The sequence below is a fragment of the Rattus norvegicus genome, chromosome 17, assembly GCF_021556685.1.
Source record: "Rattus norvegicus strain SHRSP/BbbUtx chromosome 17, alternate assembly SHRSP_T2T, whole genome shotgun sequence".
Classification (NCBI taxonomy): Eukaryota; Metazoa; Chordata; class Mammalia; order Rodentia; family Muridae; genus Rattus; species Rattus norvegicus.
The window spans coordinates 30,047,822-30,070,543 of NC_141550.1; the positions used below are offsets into that span (position 1 = coordinate 30,047,822).

The 22,722-nt window shown below is 44.2% G+C and overlaps 1 protein-coding gene across 1 annotated transcript; it reads right to left on the reverse strand.

Moving 5' to 3' along the window:
• Positions 1-1,519: 1,519 nt before the first annotated feature.
• Positions 1,520-20,621, reverse strand: Fam50b (family with sequence similarity 50, member B). The gene is given in 2 exon segments (NM_001107349.2): positions 1,520-2,689; positions 20,564-20,621. A coding segment is annotated over 1 exon segment (1,008 nt). The 5' UTR covers positions 2,602-2,689; positions 20,564-20,621; the 3' UTR covers positions 1,520-1,593.
• Between the last annotated feature and the right edge of the window lie 2,101 nt (positions 20,622-22,722).

The following is a 22,722-nucleotide window of genomic DNA, read 5'->3' on the forward strand; positions in this document are numbered from 1 at the left end:
AACAAGGAAATAGGCACAGGAATTAGAATGTGTTCAGACACTAGGTTTCTTTTTTTTATTGGATATTTTATGTATTTACATTTCAAATGCTATCCTCTTTCCCAGTTTCCCCTCTCTCCCACCCCCTCCTCCTGCTTCTATGAGGATGCTTTCACTTCCACCCACCATTCCCACCTCAACACCCTGGCATTCCCCTACACTGGGAAAGAGGACCAAGAGCTTCTTTTCCAATTGATGCCAGACAAGGCCATCCTCTGCTACATATGTGGGTGGAGCCATGGGTCCCTCCACATGTACTCTTTTTAAATGACAGCTAGACTAGGGAATAGAGCATGGACCTGTGGACCATTAGCAGCCGTGGAATCTAGAGCTTGAGCTGAGAGGCCGGAAGTGCTGACTAGAAGGCATACGTGTGGCTGGCTAGATTGAGTCACACAAGGATGGGACTCACATTCTGATTCAGCAAGTCTGAGGTGGAGTCTGAGATTCTGATCAGTGAAGTGAATCAGAAACACTTCTGTGGGCCCTAAATTCAGGCTTGCATGCCCCTGCAGGGACTCCAGGGTAGGGCTGAGGAAGGGGAAGAGCGAAAAGAAAGGGGTTGGTATGGAGGGGTTGGAGGCTGAAAGACTACCCTTAAACCTTTGCTCACAGCCTGGCTCCCTATCAGGATGCCAAGTCTTCAAAACAGACAGATATCTCGATCCTGCCATGAGGAAAGGCTCTGGATACGACCAAGTTATTGAGAAATTTGCGTGTGTGATCCTAAGACAACCAGAACCCAGTATCACTAGGGTTGTGGGGATTCGTGTTCTTGGGCTGGCACAAGTACAATGCCAGAAACAGCAAGAGATCCAAAGTACTAGTCTTGGTCTTTAACAGAAAAGGGGGGTAACCTTAAAATTCCGTGAAAGAGACGAATTGTGTTTTAGATGTTTTTAAAGGAAAATCAACACAACACTCAACAATGAATAATTTATAAAACTTATAGGGTGGGGTTCATAATCGTGCTATGTGGATGTGAGCTTTGGATGAAGAAAAATCGGTGATTCTGACCTTAGAAACTGTATACCACCTTTCTGGCTTCCCAAGTCCTCAGATAAACAAACCTTACCCATTGATCGCCACACCAGTGATGTCTGGTCTACCCTGGTCCTGACATTTCAGAGATGGATTGTGTGGACATTCTTTAGTAAAGCAACCAGGCCCACAAAAACAACCGCAGGCATCTACTGAGTTCCGAGTGTTTACGAATACTAACTCACTCCTTGTGTTGGCCTTATGGGGTGTTGCTTCCTTGTATGGGTGGGGAAACTGAGTCAGTTGACCACAATGATTTGCTCACAACTACACAAGTGAGACATTGAGCGAGAAAATCAAACCTGGTCTGTGGCCCACCAAGTCAATGTGTACAACCCACTTAGTCAAAAACGTGTCCCTTATCACACGGAGCACAAGAGAACCCCAAACAGAAACATTAAAAACACGGAAGAACAATGCCAGGAACAGAATCAACACATCGATTCAGGGAGACCCTCTGTATTTATTGACTTTCTGTATAAGAGAGTAAGGTCACCAAACTGGGACTCAGCATCACCGGATGGTGTACTTGTCCCACTTCTTCTCGGGGTCGTAGGGCTCCCAGCGGCTGGCGGGGAAGATGTGCTTGTTCTTCTCGTACCAGCTGCGCAGCACCACCTTTCCCGCGTGTGACTCGTCTTTCTCCATCGTGGCATCGCTCAGCAGCCGCACATCATCGTGCACGTCGAAGCTGAAGAGCGGCCCACTCTTGCCCCGCGCTTTGGCCACGATGAAGTCGTAAAAGGTGTGGTAGTGCGGCAGGATGAGATCCTCCTTGACGTACATGAGCTGCTCCACGCCCGCCGCCCGCAGCTCCCGGAAGTCCCTGCGCAGCCCCTGCAGCGCCCGCTTCAGGAACTGCTGCACAGTGCTGCCCTTGCGCATGCGTACTGTGCGCCGGTGGCCAGAGCCATCCCAGTAGCTGAAGGTGATCTCCACCTCCTCGCCCTTCACCTTCTCGCGCTTCGCCTCCCACTCCTGCCGCAGTTCCTCCCGCAGCCGGTTCTCCTCCTCCTCGCGTTCGCGATCGGGCAGGAAGCTCGTGTCCACATCCGGGTTCTTGCCCAAGTTCTTCTTGGCCCCACCACTGTGGACCTCAGCACCTTCGGCCTGGCGGCCATCCTCTTGGTCACCGTCTTCTTCCTCATCCAGCGTGAAAGACAGGTTGGAGATCTTGCGCTTGCGTTCGCGCCTTCGCTCCTTCTCACGCAGGATCTCTAGCTGTAGCCGACGCTGCTCCAGTTGCTCCCTCTTGGCCAGCTGTATCTCCCGCTCCCTCAGCAGGGCCTCCTGCTTGGCCTTCATGTCATTCAGGGTCACCAGGCCCACCGTGCTGGACTTCAGCTCGGCTTCCACAGCGTCGTAGTGTGCCGAGAACTTCTTGTCCACTTTTGACTTCATGATGGTCTCCTCTGCAATGCGTTGCTTCAGCACCTCCATCTGCTCCTTCTGCTTCTCGCGCTTCTTGATCAGATGCATGGCCCGGCCAGCCTCCCGCATGGTACCTTTGTATTGCGCCATGCTAGCAGCTCAGTGCAATGCCTTTGGCCTGCCCAGTCCCTGTTTCTGGTAGCCTTCCGGATCTGGCGTCAGTTCACAGATTCTGCAGCTAGAAACAAACAAACAACAACTAAACAAAACGCTTGAGAATCAGACCAGCACAGCTGATTCGTTAAGGGTCTACACCAGAGCCCTACAATGGAACTTCCTCTCTCATGAGTCTGTCTCCAGGGTGACCCAATGTGGTAACTACCACAGAAGGCCCTTCAGTTCTTGAAATGCAACTACTGTCACCAAAGGAGCAATTTTACTTCAAACTGAGATAGCCTTGTGTGACTACTGGATCAGTACAGGGTGTGTTTTGAGGGGCTTGCATGTAGAGGTTGGTTTACATGCTGCCCCAGTGTCTGCTCAAGTACAGCCATCCAAGAGCAGAGCAATGAGAGAGCCTAGACCTGGAATCCTGAGAACTGGGTCACAGAAAAACTAGGGTCAAGAGGAAAACTGTTGTCTCCTGATGAGGGAGGTTGACCTCGCAGGATAGCACCTGCCCTTGTTGGACCCCACTCCTGCAGGACAGAAACAAGGAAAGTAAAAGAGCCCTTGTGAGCTTTCCCTACATGTACCTGGAGGGTGACAATGCTAGCTTAAGTTCCCATTAATGTTATGGTCTTGGGAGATCCCAAGGAGTTTTCATTCCTAGCACAAGTCTTAGGACTGATTTTTGCATGGAGTTTTAGTGGAACTCACTTTTTGTCAGTGCTAAAGTACACAGAAAGCAAAAGAACACTGAGCTCTCCCTCCCTTGAGGTGAGAAACAAGACATCAGGGGAACGGCATGCAGCAAAGATGGGCCAAGTACAAAATGCCTTCTCTGTGCTTCAGCCAAAGGAGGAGAGAGGTCTCCTAATTTAACTGGTCTCAACTTGAATTGGCTGCTTTCTCCTAGTACTGCCTTACTGTTTTGTTAGAATGGCGGCTCATCAGATAGATCGCACCAGGCCAGCGCAGTTTTACAAGAGAGGTTTACTGGGGGAGAAAGGGACGAAGAGGGGCAATGAAGAAGTTAAGAGAGAGGGAAGGTCAGGGGGCTCTGCCTTTTATTTGGGCCATGACATAATCACACACACTGCTGAGAGCAGGTAAGGGCCGGCAAGTGGAGGCTGGGCATGAATGTATATCGGTTGCCATGGCAACAGACACACAGTTCCTTTAGTGGTTGCATAGGGGTGACATCATTGTCATCACTGGATTCGGAGGGTGACCGGAAACCATAACTGGTTCCTGACTACAAAGCCGGTTCCTGATGCCAACACTTACCTTTCTACAGCCCCATCTTTACTCAGTGGACTCTCATTCCCATAATCAACTGACATCCTCTTATCCAACTCTTCCTAGTCTCCAAACTGGTCCGCCATGCCCTTTCAAACATAGTGCAAACTCATAGGACATCGTCCCTCTTTAATCTTCTTGGAGTAGACTTGAAGCCCAGGTTTCCTCTGAGGACGCCATTTCTCCACATGGCTATGTTTTGCTCTGACATTCCGTATCATTCCTAAAGCCTAAATGTGAGACACATTTCTTCACCATTCCAATAGCATCTTTATTTTCTGTGATATTACAAGCTGCTTTGAAGCTCATGCTGTTTGAACTCCTGTTTTACTAAGGCCTTGGAGATCATTGACGCATGGCTCAGTTGCTGCCTTCTCCTTTGCTATTCTGGGTGTCATCAGCCTGACCCACCCAGAACCTTTACCTCCTCACTGCCCTTGTCCACGTCACTCCCTTATTCACATAGCGATACCTTAGCTCATACCACAGTCAATAGTTCATATTAACGTTCCTGAGCCCTTCCTCTGCATTCATCTTCTCTAGTTGTCCGTATTCCAACTGTCCTTTTTTAACCCAGACCTCCACACCTAAAGGACTCCTGCCCATCATCCTTGCACCCTCCTATACCTCTGGGCTTCCTACCCACCAAAGATCAAACCTTTTCCTGAGGCATTCACAATTCTTGCTGAAATTCTCACCTAAGAAACCTCAATCCTAGCTAAACCTGGAGTATGTCTCAACCCTTAAACGCAGGTAGTTGACTGACCAAGAAAATGAACAAAGTGCTGGCCAGCCTCACTTTAAATTCATGGCTTCAGGCCTCTATGAGGATGTAAAACCACCTAGAAATTCTGCCACTCTGCTCCAGTGTGTCTCTAAAACAGAGATCTTATTCCTTCGTCATTTCTACCCTGGTGGCTGGGGACCCTTCACTGCCACACCTCTTAGTTCTTATAGCCATTGTTTGATACCAGAATCCTAACACCTTGCAAAGAGATTGAACTAGCTTTACTAGATCACTGTAACACAGCACATTCTCTAGGTATTTTATCTGGGAAAGAGGTCTCTAAACTTAAGTTCAGGTGGGAAACAGGTATCTGAGGCTAGGAAGACTTTAATCTTTTTTTTCCCCCAGGAAGCAAGGTCAGGGGCACATGGATGGAGGGCAGAGGGCCTCTAAGGTGCTACAGCACAATGCATCATTGAAACACAGCTTGTAAGTCTCAGTAACCACAACACCAAGACATGACAGGAAACAAGGGAAGAGGTTAGACACCTGCTTACATCTGGCTGTGTGAAATAGAGACCAGGAGACCAGCAATATATAATCCCCATGAGGCCGACACCTGCTGACCTCCACCTGCTCCCAGGAGGCCCCCATCTCCCAATCCTAGCCCGAAGGTCCAAGTCTCCTGCTGAATCTCAAGGCCCCGCTGGAGGTTGTCTCACATCCGCATCATAGTTTTTTTTTTTTTTTCTTCTTCTCACATCCGCATCATAGTTTTTTTTTTTCTAGAAAAGTAAATGTTTTAAACAGGTCAGGAATGGTCACTTTAACTGTTGTAGCAGAGAATGGCAGTGTTATTTTTATGAGGAAGCAGGTGGACCCTGCACGTCGTTCAGCCTCCTCTTTCCATTCTGCATCCTCTTTCCAGCTCTTCCAATGGCATTTAAAACTGTTCCAAGTCAGAGGAAGGATGAGCTCACTCTCTGCCCCTGCTAAAACGTGCCCGTGAAGCAACTTGGCCCTTTGCCAGTCCCTTCCTCTTGTTTTCCATAATATCACTGGTGAGGATTATTGGTGCCCTAACACCACTGTGGTCCTGCTCTGCCAAACTGAAAACAGAGAGTTTCTGTTCTGGGCAAGAGACAGCATAAAAATGAATGATCGCCTACAAACTTTTATTGTCTCCCATCTGGGAGCAGCAGTGGCTGCTTTCCTGGGTCTTTGCCCTGGACCCAGGGAAAGCCACACTCCACGTAGCCAATGCTAAGGCCCAGGAGAGCATTCTGTGTGTCAGAGGGGTTGATGCACCTAGGAACTGTGGAGTGGGAGTCAGGAAATCCTGTTCCTGGGGCTACTCTCTCCAGGATGGTAGTTGTGGGATTCACAATGAGATGGGAGTCTACTCTGAAATACCAGAGTATTGAGGTAGATGGAGAACGGCAGCCGACCCACTCGGGAAATGAGATTCCAAGACATTAAGAGGCTTTAGAGAACATCTGAATCTAGCTTTGACCTGGTGAGCAGGAAGGCCAACACTTCTGGGGGAAGCATGGCTGTAAAGAAGAGCAGAATTTACACGGCTAATGTGTTCACAGCATTACTTACTGTATCCTTGTATTTATCTTTGGTTATCATTGGGGATGTGCTATTATCTAAGGCTTTTTCCCCTATTAATTTTTATACATCCACACAACGCAAACCACTCTTTTTTTGTGTTTAGTTATGGAAGTTTTCACAAATAAATGCCCAGGTGCCTAGAACTTTTGGCAAATTGTGGTCATCTTCTTCTCAGAAACACCTGTGGTGACACACCTGCAGTCAGCTGACAGGTCCTGTGAGCTGCTTTCCTGATTATCACTTGCAAAGTGCTACCTGAGGGCAGGGAGCTTGGGCCAGCCTTGGGGTGGTGCGCCAGCTCTGTGCTGAGGTCCAAGCAGGCACACACAGCTGAAACTGGTGACATCAACTCTTCATTCTGTACCCTGACCCCCACACCCTGGCTGCAGTACCACGTTCTGCAACATTATCGGTTATTCGAGTGAAACTCTCAGCTCATGACTTCCTGGTTTTCTTGTCTCGGTGTTGTGACTGAAAGTTTAGTCTTCAAGGGGAAAAAGGAAGGAAGGAGGGAAGGAGGGAAGAAAGAAGGAAGTGAGGGAGCTTTGTTGACTCTTGATCTCCTAGGTGAGATCTTGCTAAAACTGTTGTAAATAGAGCAAGATGTTGGCAACATCTTTTATAAAAAGTTAAGTATAGAGTTCTCTGCACCCAAATCCCGTGGGAGGGAGAGCTGAACCTTCAGAGAGGCAGACAAGCCTGGGAAACCAGAAGAGACTGCTCTCTGTACATACATCTCGGACGCCAGAGGAAAACACCAAGGCCATCTGGAACCCTGGTGCACTGAAGCTCCCGGAAGGGGTGGCACAGGTCTTCCTGGTTGCTGCCGCCGCAGAGAGCCCTTGGGCAGCACCCCTCGAGCAAACTTGAGCCTCAGGACCACAGGTAAGACCAACTTGTCTGCTGCAAGAGAGCTGTCTGGTGAGATCGGGACACACAGAGGCAGAGTTCATCTAGGACCGGGCACGTCCTGTGTTTGCTGGAGGTCCCACGCCCGCGGATCCCAGGCCCGCAGCAGCTCTCTGCTCCCAGACCCTGTGGGAAAGACACCTCACCGCCTGATCAGGTGGGCACTCCTGAGGCTGCAGAGCGGAAGAGACCACCAACACTGCCCACCCCTGCCCACATCCCTGGCCCAAGAGGAAACTGTATAAGGCCTCTGGGCTCCCGTGGGGGAGGGCCCAGGAGCGGCAGGACCCCTGCCTGAGACACCTCCGGAACCTGAGGGAAACAGACCGGATAAACAGTTCTCTGCACCCAAATCCCGTGGGAGGGAGAGCTGAACCTTCAGAGAGGCAGGCAAACCTGGGAAACCAGAAGAGACTGCTCTCTGTACATACATCTCGGACGCCAGAGGAAAACACCAAGGCCATCTGGAACCCTGGTGCACTGAAGCTCCCGGAAGGGGGGCACAGGTCTTCCTGGTTGCTGCCGCCGCAGAGAGCCCGTGGGCAGCACCCCGCGAGCAAACTTGAGCCTCGGGACCACAGGTAAGACCAACTTTTCTGCTGCAAGAAAGCTGCCTGGTGAACTCAAGACACAGGCCCACAGGAACAGCTGAAGACCTGTAGAGAGGAAAAACTACACGCCCGAAAGCAGAACACTCTGTCCCCATAACTGACTGAAAGAGAGGAAAACAGGTCTACAGCACTCCTGACACACAGGCTTATAGGACAGTCTAGCCACTGTCAGAAATAGCAGAACAAAGTAACACTAGAGATAATCTGATGGCGAGAGGCAAGCGCAGGAACCCAAGCAACAGAAACCAAGACTACATGCCATCATCGGAGCCCAATTCTCCCACCAAAACAAACATGGAATATCCAAACACACCAGAAAAGCAAGATCTAGTTTCAAAATCATATTTATCATGATGCTGGGGGACTTCAAGAAAGACATGAACACACTTAGGGAAACACAGGAAAACATTAATAAACAAGTAGAAGCCTACAGAGAGGAATCGCAAAAATCCCTGAAAGAATTCCAGGAAAACACAATCAAACAGTTGAAGGAATTAAAAATGGAAATAGAAGCAATCAAGAAAGAACACATGGAAATAACCCTGGATATAGAAAACCAAAAGAAGAGACAAGGAGCTGTAGATACAAGCCTCACCAACAGAATTCAAGAGATGAAAGAGAGAATCTCAGGAGCAGAAGATTCCATAGAAATCATTGACTCAACTGTCAAAGATAATGTAAAGCGGAAAAAGCTACTGGTCCAAAACATACAGGAAATCCAGGACTCAATGAGAAGATCAAACCTAAGGATAATAGGTATAGAAGAGAGTGAAGACTCCCAGCTCAAAGGACCAGTAAATATCTTCAACAAAATCATAGAAGAAAACTTCCCTAACCTAAAAAAAGAGATACCCATAGGCATACAAGATGCCTACAGAACTCCAAATAGATTGGACCAGAAAAGAAACACCTCCCGTCACATAATTGTCAAAACACCAAATGCACAAAATAAAGAAAGAATATTAAAAGCAGTAAGGGAAAAAGGTCAAGTAACATATAAAGGCAGACCTATCAGAATCACACCAGACTTCTCGCCAGAAACTATGAAGGCCAGAAGATCCTGGACTGATGTCATACAGACCCTAAGAGAACACAAATGCCAGCCCAGGTTACTGTATCCTGCAAAACTCTCAATTAACATAGATGGAGAAACCAAGATATTCCATGACAAAACCAAATTTACACAATATCTTTCTACAAATCCAGCACTACAAAGGATAATAAATGGTAAAGCCCAACATAAGGAGGCAAGCTATACCCTAGAAGAAGCAAGAAACTAATCGTCTTGGCAACAAAACAAAGAGAATGAAAGCACACAAACACAACCTCACATCCAAATATGAATATAACGGGAAGCAATAACCACTATTCCTTAATATCTCTCAACATCAATGGCCTCAACTCCCCAATAAAAAGAAATAGATTAACAAACTGGATACGCAACGAGGACCCTGCATTCTGCTGCCTACAGGAAACACACCTCAGAGACAAAGACAGACACTACCTCAGAGTGAAAGGCTGGAAAACAACTTTCCAAGCAAATGGTCAGAAGAAGCAAGCTGGAGTAGCCATTCTAATATCAAATAAAATCAATTTTCAACTAAAAGTCATCAAAAAAGATAAGGAAGGACACTACATATTCATCAAAGGAAAAATCCACCAAGATGAACTCTCAATCCTAAATATCTATGCCCCAAATACAAGGGCACCTACATATGTAAAAGAAACCTTACTAAAGCTCAAAACACACATTGGACCTCACACAATAATAGTGGGAGATTTCAACACCCCACTCTCATCAATGGACAGATCATGGAAACAGAAATTAAACAGAGATGTAGACAGACTAAGAGAAGTCATGAGCCAAATGGACCTAACGGATATTTATAGAACATTCTATCCTAAAGCAAAAGGATATACCTTCTTCTCAGCTCCTCATGGTACTTTCTCCAAAATTGACCATATAATTGGTCAAAAAACGGGCCTCAACAGGTACAGAAAGATAGAAATAATCCCATGTGTGCTATCGGACCACCACGGCCTAAAACTGGTCTTCAATAACAATCAAGGAAGAATGTCCACATATACTTGGAAATTGAACAATGCTCTACTCAATGATAACCTGGTCAAGGAAGAAATAAAGAAAGAAATTAAAAACTTTTTAGAATTTAATGAAAATGAAGGTACAACATACCCAAACTTATGGGACACAATGAAAGCTGTGCTAAGAGGAAAACTCATAGCGCTGAGTGCCTGCAGAAAGAAACAGGAAAGAGCATAAGTCAGCAGCTTGACAGCACACCTAAAAGCTCTAGAACAAAAAGAAGCACATACACCCAGGAGGAGTAGAAGGCAGGAAATAATCAAACTCAGAGCTGAAATCAACCAAGTAGAAACAAAAAGGACCATAGAAAGAATCAACAGAACCAAAAGTTGGTTCTTTGAGAAAATCAACAAGATAGATAAACCCTTAGCCAGACTAACGAGAGGACACAGAGAGTGCGTCCAAATTAACAAAATCAGAAATGAAAAGGGAGACATAACTACAGATTCAGAGGAAATTCAAAAAATCATCAGATCTTACTACAAAAACCTATATTCAACAAAACTTGAAAATCTTCAGGAAATGGACAATTTCCTAGACAGATACCAGGTACCGAAGTTAAATCAGGAACAGATAAACCAGTTAAACAACCCCATAACTCCTAAGGAAATAGAAGCAGTCATTAAAGGTCTCCCAACCAAAAAGAGCCCAGGTCCAGACAGGTTTAGTGCAGAATTCTATCAAACCTTCATAGAAGACCTCATACCAATATTATCCAAACTATTCCACAAAATTGATACAGATGGATCACTACCGAATACCTTCTACGAAGCCACAATTACTCTTATACCTAAACCACACAAAGACACAACAAAGAAAGAGAACTTCAGACCAATTTCCCTTATGAATATCGACACAAAAATACTCAACAAAATTCTGGCAAACCGAATCCAAAAGCACATCAAAACAATCATCCACCATGATCAAGTAGGCTTCATCCCAGGCATGCAGGGATGGTTTAATATACGGAAAACCATCAACGTGATCCATTATATAACCAAACTGAAAGAACAAAACCACATGATCATTTCATTAGATGCTGAGAAAGCATTTGACAAAATTCAACACCCCTTCATGATAAAAGTCCTGGAAAGAATAGGAATTCAAGGCCCATACCTGAACATGGTAAAAGCCATATACAGCAAACCAGTTGCTAACAATAAACTAAATGGAGAGAAACTTGAAGCAATCCCACTAAAATCAGGGACTAGACAAGGCTGCCCACTCTCTCCCTACTTATTCAATAAGGTTCTTGAAGTTCTAGCCAGAGCAATCAGACAACAAAAGGATGTCAAGGGGATACAGATCGGAAAAGAAGAAGTCAAAATATCACTATTTGCAGATGATATGATAGTATATTTAAGTGATCCCAAAAGTTCCACCAGAGAACTACTAAAGCTGATAAACAACTTCAGCAAAGTGGCTGGGTATAAAATTAACTCAAATAAATCAGTTGCCTTCCTCTATACAAAAGAGAAACAAGCCGAGAAAGAAATTAGGGAAACGACACCCTTCATAATAGACCCAAATAATATAAAGTACCTCGGAGTGACTTTAACAAAGCAAGTAAAAGATCTGTACAATAAGAACTTCAAGACACTGAAGAAGGAAATTGAAGAAGACCTCAGAAGATGGAAAGATCTCCCATGCTCATGGATTGGCAGGATTAATATAGTAAAAATGGCCATTTTACCAAAAGCAATCTACAGATTCAATGCAATCCCCATCAAAATACCAATCCAATTCTTCAAAGAGTTAGACAGAACAATTTGCAAATTCATCTGGAATAACAAAAAACCCAGGATAGCTAAAGCTATCCTCAACAATGAAAGGACTTCAGGGGGAATCACTATCCCTGAACTCAAGCAGTATTACAGAGCAATAGTGATAAAAACTGCATGGTATTGGTACAGAGACAGACAGATAGACCAATGGAATAGAATTGAAGACCCAGAAATGAACCCACACACCTATGGTCACTTGATTTTTGACAAAGGAGCCAAAACCATCCAATGGAAAAAAGATAGCATTTTCAGCAAATGGTGCTGGTTCAACTGGAGGGCAACATGTAGAAGAATGCAGATCGATCCATGCTTATCACCCTGTACAAAGCTTAAGTCCAAGTGGATCAAGGACCTCCACATCAAACCAGACACACTCAAACTAATAGAAGAAAAACTAGGGAAGCATCTGGAACACATGGGCACTGGAAAAAATTTCCTGAACAAAACACCAATGGCTTACGCTCTAAGATCAAGAATTGACAAATGGGATCTCATAAAACTGCAAAGCTTCTGTAAGGCAAAGGACACTGTGGTTAGGACAAAACGGCAACCAACAGATTGGGAAAAGATCTTTACCAATCCTACAACAGATAGAGGCCTTATATCCAAAATATATAAAGAACTCAAGAAGTTAGACCACAGGGAAACAAATAACCCTATTAAAAAATGGGGCTCAGAGCTAAACAAAGAATTCACAGCTGAGGAATGCCGAATGGCGGAGAAACACCTAAAGAAATGTTCAACATCTTTAGTCATAAGGGAAATGCAAATCAAAACAACCCTGAGATTTCACCTCACACCAGTGAGAATGGCTAAGATCAAAAACTCAGGGGACAACAGATGCTGGCGAGGATGTGGAGAAAGAGGAACACTCCTCCATTGTTGGTGGGATTGCAAACTAGTACAACCATTCTGGAAATCAGTCTGGAGGATCCTCAGAAAATTGGACATTGAACTGCCTGAGGATCCAGCTATACCTCTCTTGGGCATATACCCAAAAGATGCCTCAACATATAAAAGAGACACGTGCTCCACTATGTTCATTGCAGCCTTATTTATAATAGCCAGAAGCTGGAAAGAACCCAGATGCCCTTCAACAGAGGAATGGATACAGAAAATGTGGTACATCTACACAATGGAATATTACTCAGCTATCAAAAACAACGACTTTATGAAATTCGTAGGCAAATGGCTGGAACTGGAAAATATCATCCTGAGTGAGCTAACCCAAACACAGAAAGACATACATGGTATGCACTCACTGATAAGTGGCTATTAGCCCAAATGCTTGAATTACCCTAAATGCCTAGAACAAATGAAACTCAAGACAGATGATCAAAATGTGAATGGTTCACTCCTTCTTTAAAAGGGGAACAAGAATACCCTTGGCAGGGAAGAGAGAGGCAAAGATTAAAACAGAGACTGAAGGAACACCCATTCAGAGTCTGCCCCACATGTGGCCCATGCATATACAGCCATCCAATTAGACAAGATGGATGAAGCAAAGAAGTGCAGACCGACAGGAGCCGGATGTAGATCGCTCCTAAGAGACACAGCCAGAATACAGCAAATACAGAGGCGAATACCAGCAGCAAACCACTGAACTGAGAATAGGACCCCCGTTGAAGGAATCAGAGAAAGAACTGGAAGAGCTTGAAGGGGCTCGAGACCCCATATGTACAACAATGCCAAGCAACCAGAGCTTCCAGGGACTAAGCCACTACCTAAAGACTATACATGGACTGACCCTGGACTCTGACCCCATAGGTAGCAATGAATATCCTAGTAAGAGCACCAGTGGAAGGGGAAGCCCTGGGTCCTGCTAAGACTGAACCCCCAGTGAACTAGACTGTTGGGGGGAGGGGGACAATGGGGGGAGGGTGGGGAGGGGAACACCGATAAGAAAGGGGAGGGGGGAGGGGGATGTTTGCCCGGAAACTGGGAAAGGGAATAACACTCAAAATGTATATAAGAAATACTCAAGTTAATAATAAAAAAAATAAATAAAATAAAATTAAAAAAAAAGTTAAGTATAGTGAAGGCAGGGGAGATGGCTCAGCAGGTGAAGATCTGGTGACCCAAGTTTGTATTCTCACGTCAAAAGCCAGACAGAATGGCACAGGTCTCTAACCCAGCATTCCTGCAGCGAGAAGGGAAGCAGAGACAGACAGCCCCCTTCCTCCACCGGTGAAGCTTGCAGGCCAGCTCACCTGATGTTTGCAGCCAATGCAGCTGTAGAAACAAGAAGAAAGATTCTGGCTCAAGGTGGAAAGCAAAGCCTAGCCCCTAGGATTGCCCTCAGACCTCCACATGACTGTTGTGGCAAGCACGTGGGATCCCCCACCCACCTAAACACACATACGGAAGCCCAGAACAACAATTCTTAAAAATTTACTACAGTAAGATGACCTCTTTCTGGTGTGCAATGCTATGGATTTGACATGTGCACAATCAGGCACAGCCATTCTCTCTCATCCTGGGTTTTGCCTTTCAGTTTCAATTAAATGCACCCAGGAGCTGGACAGATAGCTCAGTGGTTAAGAGCACTTAATGCTTTTGCAGAGGACCTGGGCTCCATTCCCAGCACCCACAGAGCAGCTCACAACCATCTCTAACTCCAGTTCCAGGGGAGTCAACACCTCTCTGGCCTCTACAGGCACTTGTAGGTATGTACATAGGCAAAGCTCTCTACATAAATTTTTTAATAAAAAAGATAAGTTACGTGGACTCAACAGTCCAGAAAATATGAAATGGAAATTTCTGAAAATTGACAGTTTATAGTTTTTTAACTGCATGGTGTTTTACCGTTCTACTTGATAGTGTTGAGAGTTCCTATTGCAGTCTGAGTGTAATTCTTTCACGTGGCATATGGCCTACAAGGTTTTCTAACCTTTCTTTTAGGCTTGTAGGTGTCAATTTTAGAGGAAAAAGTCTTAATCTTGACAAAGTCCAGCTTATCAGTTGTCTATTTATGGACCATGCTTTTGGTATTTAAACCAAGGTCATAAAATTGGTTTCTTATGATTTCATCTAAAAGTTTTATAGTTCTCCACTTAGATTTATGGTTTGCTTCAAGCTATTTTAGAGTTGTTTTGAAATTCCCATCTAAATACTGAACTTCCTTTAACATTGGCAATTTAAAAAATATTTATTTATTAATATCTATGAGTGTTCTATCTGCGTGTGCAGCTGCACACGAGAAGAGGGCATCAGATCTCATTACAGGTGGTTGTGAGCCACCATGTGGTTGCTGGGAATGAACTCAGGACCTCTGGAAGAGCAGCCAGTGCTCTTAACTGCTGAGCCATTTCTCCAGCCCAAGATGGGCAATTTTAAGTAACCATAATTAATGTTCCTCCCTTTCTCCTTCTCTCCCTTCCTTTCTTCCTTCCCCATTTTTCTTTCTTCCTCTGCTCTCCTCCCCCTTTCTCTCCTTACTGTCTTCTCTCTTTCAGTACTAGGGACGAAACCCTGACCATTACTCAAGGAAGGCAATGTCTAGACCACTAATCTACAACTCCAGTTCTGTAGCTAAAATTTCTAAAAATAGTATTTTCTCAGTGTGATGTGAATTTATAGTGCCAACAGAAGAAAATTTACCCAGTAGAACATTGATAATCTCAGAGACTACAGGAAGACAAATGGGCAGTATCAGCCAGGGTGCTTGCCCCCATCCATGGTGTATGCTGAGACATAGTTATACCATTGATGTCAATGGGGATGACACCTATCTCCCCAAATGCTTCCCTAAGACAAGCAGAGGTGCCCATTCTGACACAGGAAGACCATTCTTCCACACACTACTCATAAGATGTCTGAGTTTCAGAGTTTATTGAAATAGAGCTGTGTTTTACTGTATTGTAATGTAACAAGAATTAACTAGAATTTCTGCCAAGCCAAAGGATTATCTCTAGTCACCCATGGGTTAGGTAGGACTGGCCTATGTGCTTTAAGTGATCACACACCTTGGCCTCCCTGACAGAACTGTGATGCTAAGGATCCTGAAATTCTAAACAGGTGACATGAAGAAGTGCTCCCACAGACGTGTATATTGAAAGTTCGGTTTCCATTTGTGAGAAACATTAGTAGATATGGCCTACCTGGAGGAAGTAGGGTAACTGGGGTTGGTTCCTTAGTGGGTATGTTATATCCACCCCTCTCCAGTTTTGCTCTGCCTTCTGGCCGGCCATGAAGGGAATAGCTTTCTTTACCACATGCTCCCATTGCCATGATGTCCTTTTCAAGCAAGTGAGACCAAGTGAGCATGGACTGAATTTGAAACTGTGAACCGAAAGGAGTTCTCCCATCCCTTTGTTGCTGCTATTGGGACACACTGATGAAAAACTAAGCAACAGAAGCTGCTTCTTACATTTTGTAATCCTGAAATTATCCCTATGATCACCAACCACAGTCACCATGTTCCCAGGGTTTGCAGCTAAGAGTTGACTGCATTTCAAATATTGCCCGAGGGCCTTTGGCAAAGTGCACATTTTTGCTGGGATTCAGCAATTTCTCTGTGCAAGAGTTTCACAGACCAGGGATCTATTTAGCAGGACTGCAGGGTGACTAGATAAGAACGGTGAGTTAATTTTTCATCCCAGAATGACTGGCATAAATTACTTCAAAGGAGGAAAGATTTATTGAGCCCACAGGTTCAGAGGTCTGCCCATTAAGGCAGGTAGGTTAAGGTGAAGCTGAACAGGTCCCATTAGGGCGGTGAGGAAGCAGAGAGGGAAGGCCTACACTGTGATCAGTCTCCTGCCCTATTCCTTTTAATTCCCTCTAGGTTCTCCAGCCTGTAGGTCAGGGCAGTTCCCCCTCTGACATAAATTAATCCTCTCTGGGAAATGCCCTCATAGTCACACCCAGAGGTAGGCTTTGTAATCTCCCAGGTGCTTCTCAACCCAATCAAGTTGACAATAATTTATTCATCACAGATGAATGGGGATTATTCCTCATAAACAGATGGGGTTTTGCTAGGTCACCTAGCTCATTGCTATGACAGCACCTCCGTTTTTCCTGCTCTAGGTCCTAAATGTTTTATAGGTTGCAGGCACAATAAACATTGTACCATTTGACTGCATGATTCTGAGATACTGTTAATATCAGCAACTCTAGGTGTCATGGTAAAGATATTCCCTGACACAGTTTCATTTTCAGTTCCCCATTTAGAACCAATGCATCGAAGTTCGATCATCACAAATCACCAGGGCTCTGACCTTCTGCACCTGGCGATTAGAGTTCGGTGTGACAGAGTAGACGTCGTATTGCCTGAGGTCTAAGGGTCTATGCTGGGTTCGCCTCCTGACAGGAAAACACACTTACTGTTTAAGGAGGTCACAGGAGTATTTTAAGCCCCAGGGTTGTTTTGTTTGTTTTCCATCTGAACACTTGCAAGCTGAGACTTTCTTGCCCCTTTGGTTTGGACAGGGTTAGGATTCAGGCAAGAGTATGTTTTCACAAATCAAATTTTAAGTTCATCACAAGACATGGATAGATGGCCCATGGCCTTTTAGTGTTACACTGCCATCCTGGGGAGGGGTCTTACTATTGAGAGACTACAGACCCCGGCTTGTGGGGAAGCAGATGCAATTCCATCGAAGCATTATCGTATAGGATCAATCCCAATTAGACTTTATCCACTCGTAAGACTGCCGACGTGTTATCAACTCAGTCCAAAGGCAAATCCACAGGACTGAGAGGGCAGGGACAGACAAGAAATCACTGGGTAGGCAATGGAGGAGAAGGAAGAGGTCACTGGACCTCACAGATAGAGCCTGCTAAAGCTCTAGGGACCACTGCACAGACCTTCCAAGGAGCCAGTTCTGAACCACTTTGTCAGGAACTCATGCAGGTAGACTGAGCTGAGAAACCATATCTCTATATATGAGGATGTCCCAGCAAAGTTTTTCCATGGCTGGTTTCTTGGTTGAGGAAGACACTTTCTTGAGCTTTCCAAGAGAGTGGGAATTTTTCCTTTCCCACCTCTATACTTCTTTCTCTTCTTCTCCCAACTTTGTTAATACCCAGAACAGATTTCCTAGCCTGTATTTCTCCCTAACTCGTAATCATTTAATTCTTTATTATAAAACAAAATTCTTTTGGCAGCTTTGTAAAATGGCCTCTGAATAATTTTAAACATGAGAAATAACCATTATTAACAGTTAGGGCTTTCTTCAAAGACTTGGGTCCGCATGTTAGCATAAATCTTAATGCAAGTGGGATTATTCTGTACATTGGTAACCTCCAGCAACAGATGCCTGTTTTCATCATAAAGCTCAAGTGGCTACCTGAGCTTTGACAATGACCTCAATGTACTTTATCATCATCTTACTGTTGACTTTCCAAACTCTAATCATTATTATACATCTCTGAAATAATCTTCGGGTTTCTGCTGCTTAATGTTCATTAGTTGTGATTATAGGTAACCATTATTAATGTGATGGTCCTGACTTTAATCTTAAATATAGCATCTTATCATATGTTGCTTAAATTTTGTAATTGTACATGTTACCCAATACTACCCGCCATTTTCTTTTTTGATGCTGGTGATGAAAAACCCTGGCCTCAATACATGCTAGGTGAACATTCTACCACTGAATGATAGCCCGAAACCTTACCTGTAATAAATCTCAATAATATAGTGGCTTTGTTCTTTTCTTATTGATTTACAAGAACTCTGTACATAGAGAGCACCAACCTTTACTCTGTCAGATAAGCTTCTGCCGATTTCGTTTGTTATTTATGTCTTTACTTACATTGGGAATTTTTACAATATAACAAGTTTTATGTTTTTATTTTTATGTATTTGACTAACATATAAAATAAGTGGGATTTCTATCTTCAATTATTTGTTTCTTCACATAAATATTCTAGATGGGATCAGTTTCTGAACATGCTGTGAATGAAGGATCTAGTTTTTTTTTCTTTTTCTAAAAGAAGATAGAAAATCAAAACAAGCATTATAATATTATCTCAAACTACTGCATGGCCCATCACTCTTCTTGCTATCAATGGGCAATAGCGAAATTAGCAAAGGGGAATGATCCATAGGTCTATAACTTATGAAGTATATTTGCACGCTAGCAATTGAGAACCTTTCTACAAACAGGCAGGAGGAACCTGCCTCAAAATGGCTTCCAAACAAAAATTAAATAAATAATAGTGCACTTATCAGAAGCTATGTGAGGCCACGTGGACTATGCAGGAGTTCGATTCCAAAGTTCAGTAATCTCTCTCCTTTCTGTTTCGCCTTAGGCTGCCACTCATTAGCCATGAGATGATTCTAGCCATTTCTAGAGCCTACATGCTGGCTTCTTTGATTCCTTAAGAGTTTGGCCCCAGATCTCCTGATTGGTGTCTCCTTGCTTTGCCCACTCATTGTGGCCAGGATGATGGTTAAAAATGGTAAATTGTCCCTTCAGGTAAGTCAGTCAGGGTCTACACTCAAGCTGGGCAGGTAGAATAAAAAGCATAGCATACAAGAAAGGAAAGAATTTTGATCAACCACATTACAGGCAAGACGGAATTGGAGCCTGTTGCTCTCTCTGCAGATAAGATCTCAGAAGTGTTACCTTAGAAAGAGACAATAGCATCATTGTGCATGAGACTGTAATTCCGTCAGTTAGCTTTTCATTACTGTAACAACAGACTTGAGATGACCAGCTTAGATGGGAAGAGAGGTTACTTTGGCTCCTGTTTCTGAGAGTTTCACCTCCTGGTCAATTGATCTCACTATTTGGGGGCTGTGGTGAGGCAGTGCGTCATAGCAGGAGTATTAGCAAGGGAAGCTGCTGACTCAGGACAGCCAGAAAGCAGAGAGAAAGAGAAGGACACCAGTGTCTCACAGTCGCCATTAGGTCCTACCGCTTAAACATTCTACTGCAATCTAGAAGTGTCAATCTGGGACCAACACATTTCACTCCAAATCTACAGGATAGAAATGCTGGATTCTATAGGAACTTTGGGACGCCCTTGGAAATAAATCTCAGCATCATGAGATGATGAAAGCATTAATCTAAGGCCTCCTAGTCTCTGGGGCTGATAGTCACTCTGGATAGCAACAGTTCTGTATGACAGGTTTACTGCCTCTGCTTTAGAATGGTCAGAGATAGAGAGTACACATAGCCTCAGGTATCTAGCATGAAGATACTTGGCTATGACCATCTACTGATGCAGTTCAGAGCAACTTAACAGGGACATGTGGGTATTCAGTCTGTATTCAGTGCTATAAGCTAATGGTATCAGACTTGAGTTAAGCAGGCAGGGCTCTCATGTAATAGTTAATCTTGTCAACCAACAGGATTTGGAATCATAGGAGACACAGGGCATGTCTATGGGGATATTGTCAAAAAGATTTAACTGAGAAAAGATAAACCATCCTAAACGTGGCATTACCATGTCCATGGGCTTGAGTCCCAGACTGAGTAGAAAGGAGAAATATGGAAAGGCAGATGAACACAGTTCTTATCTTCCTTGGCTTTCTGACTATAGAAACAACATGACCTGGGCATCTACCAACTTCTCATCATGATTAAATGTAAGTCAAACATCCATCAAAATAAACCCCTTCCCCCTCCTTGGTTTGCTTTGGTCACAGCAGTGAAAAGCAACCAATATAGATCACAAGCCCCAATTTTTATTTTCCTAGGGCATATTTGATAGCCCTTTAAGTCATCTTCTTCATTTCTTCTCATTTAGCTATTCTGGTAAGCCTTCCTAAATTACAATAAAAATGTTGGTATTATGTCACTGCTAGAGTTCATTAGTCCCCTCTGCTTGCAAGATAATGGGCAAATTCCTTTTCTTAACATTCAACTTCCTTCACAATTGGTTTCACTAGAGTTTAAAGCGCTTTACTTCCCACATCTGCCCCAGCTGGATTCAAGCCAGCTCTCACCTTTTGATATATGAGCCAAGACTCTTCCTTCTGGTACTTTTGCGATATTGTTTGTTCTAACTGACACGGCAAATATGCAAAACATTGACCAACTGCTAGGGCAGGTTCTAACCAATCAGAACAGAGACTGGGCCAATCAGGTGGTGGCCATGTATAACTGCCAACTTGGACTGACCGATTGATGTAACCCTGCTGCCAGCATCTGATCTCCTGACAACTGAAAGCTAATCCTTCCATGAAGTTTTCCTGGACTTCCGTTGCTCACTTGGGCCTTTGATTATTAGAGATTAGTTTGTTGTGTGTAGGCTGTTACTAAGGAGTTTATGTGATGCACTGGTCTAAAATACTGGCACTCTCTTGACAGCGTGACTTTTCATATGATAAAACATTCGTGACCTTATCTACAGAGGAAACAGAAAGTTCTTACTCCATCTTGCCTGTGCTATGATTGATCAGAATAGCTTTGATGTTTTAGAAAAGCTTTTTTAATTTCAAAATTTTATAAGGACATAAAATGATAGAACTTTATTTCTCAATAAATAAAGAGAAAATATCTCAGAGCTCACACCTTCATAGTGGATGGCTCTTTGTTGTCTTAGAACTATTAAACATGGGGAAACCCAACGTAAGCCCTCCACTGTGGGAGGAAACCTAGTAATTTCTTTTATGTATGAGCTATACAATTTCAAGGGATTTCAAATTTCTATGTTTGTTGCTGTTTTTTTTGTTTTTGTTTTTGTTTTTGTTTTTTGTTTTTGTTTTTGAGACTTCTCTGCAGCCCAGGCTAGCTTCTAATTTCCAATCTTCCTGCCTCAGCCTCCTGTTGGGAATGGATACGCCACATTACCCCTCAATTCTTTAAAGTGCTCTTTAAATAGCTGTTGGATATATTCCTGGAAGCTACCCAATACCACAGTGACTAACAACATTGTAATCTGTGAGGTGATTTAAAAACCTGCCTACTGAAGGGCCCTTGCATCTCTCAGTCTCTGCCTCTTGAAACTGCTTAGTCTGGTGAGCTGGTTATACCCACAGAAAAGGCTTACTGATTGCTTTTTTCTTTTCTGGGCTATTTCTCTTTGCAGTCTGATGCCCACTGTAAAATGTCCAGCTCGAGCAGCTATGTCCTGCACTGCAATCAGTGCACTGACAACTCCTCAGACCTGAGCACGTTTGACTCCATCAAACATCTGGTGGTTGGTAGGCGTCCATCTAGAAAGGCATTCTTTTAAGAGAAGCAGCTGTAATTTCCTCGTTCTGGGTGATGAGACATGTAACTAAAACTAAGCTGTCTGAGGGTGGGGCATTTTTGGGCAATGCTGGTGTGGTGATTCTTTTCTGTGTGGTATGGAACCGTGTGCCTCCTTGCTGTAGCAGCGGTTGCCACGCGTCTGCTACTGGTTGATAAGACATGATTCTCAGGCTGAGCGAGTTGCCCCGGGGGAGAGTGGGGGAAATCCATGGGAGAAATCCTGGTAACGCTATCCTCCTTTATGTCTTAAGGGGTGATATATCTCCTTAATGAATGCGGCCCATCAAGGGCGTACGTATAGGGACCCCCTAGAATGACTGATGAATCGGGGAATACTCTGAAGTCCCTGAGAGCGTTACGCACATGGAAAAGGATTGTAAGGGAGTTTAGCAGAAATTTCACTGCTCCTTCCGGGACATACAATTGAGGCTCAGCTGTCTGCTCTTCTGAACTTCTTTCTAGAACTTACCCTGATTAGAAAGAATGAAAATTTGAAAATAAACTGCAGATGCCAACCTTCACCTTAGTTTCCAAATTGTCAGGCAACGTGGAGGAAAGGGGGTGGGTGGGTGGCGCTTAACTGACTTAGAGAAGGCAATGTGAAAAGAAGATGAGGATAGGCTTGCCATTTCTTATTGCTTGGGGAAGGCACGAGGAAAAGAGTACAAATTAGATCTGCACTAAATGGGTCCTCTTTTGGTCCAAAAAGCTTAGACCACATATGAAGAATCGGACAATGAGAAGGAAGGAAATGAGGTAGAAAATATGGCGAGGAAAACAAGCATGGGTGAGGCGTGTGTGATGCACAGTCTACTGTCTGCTGGGCAGGACTGTCTTCTCCAGAGACTTGAGATGGTAATTAATTCAGCAGGGACCTCAGGGTACTGTGGCCCCCCTCTCTGCAAAA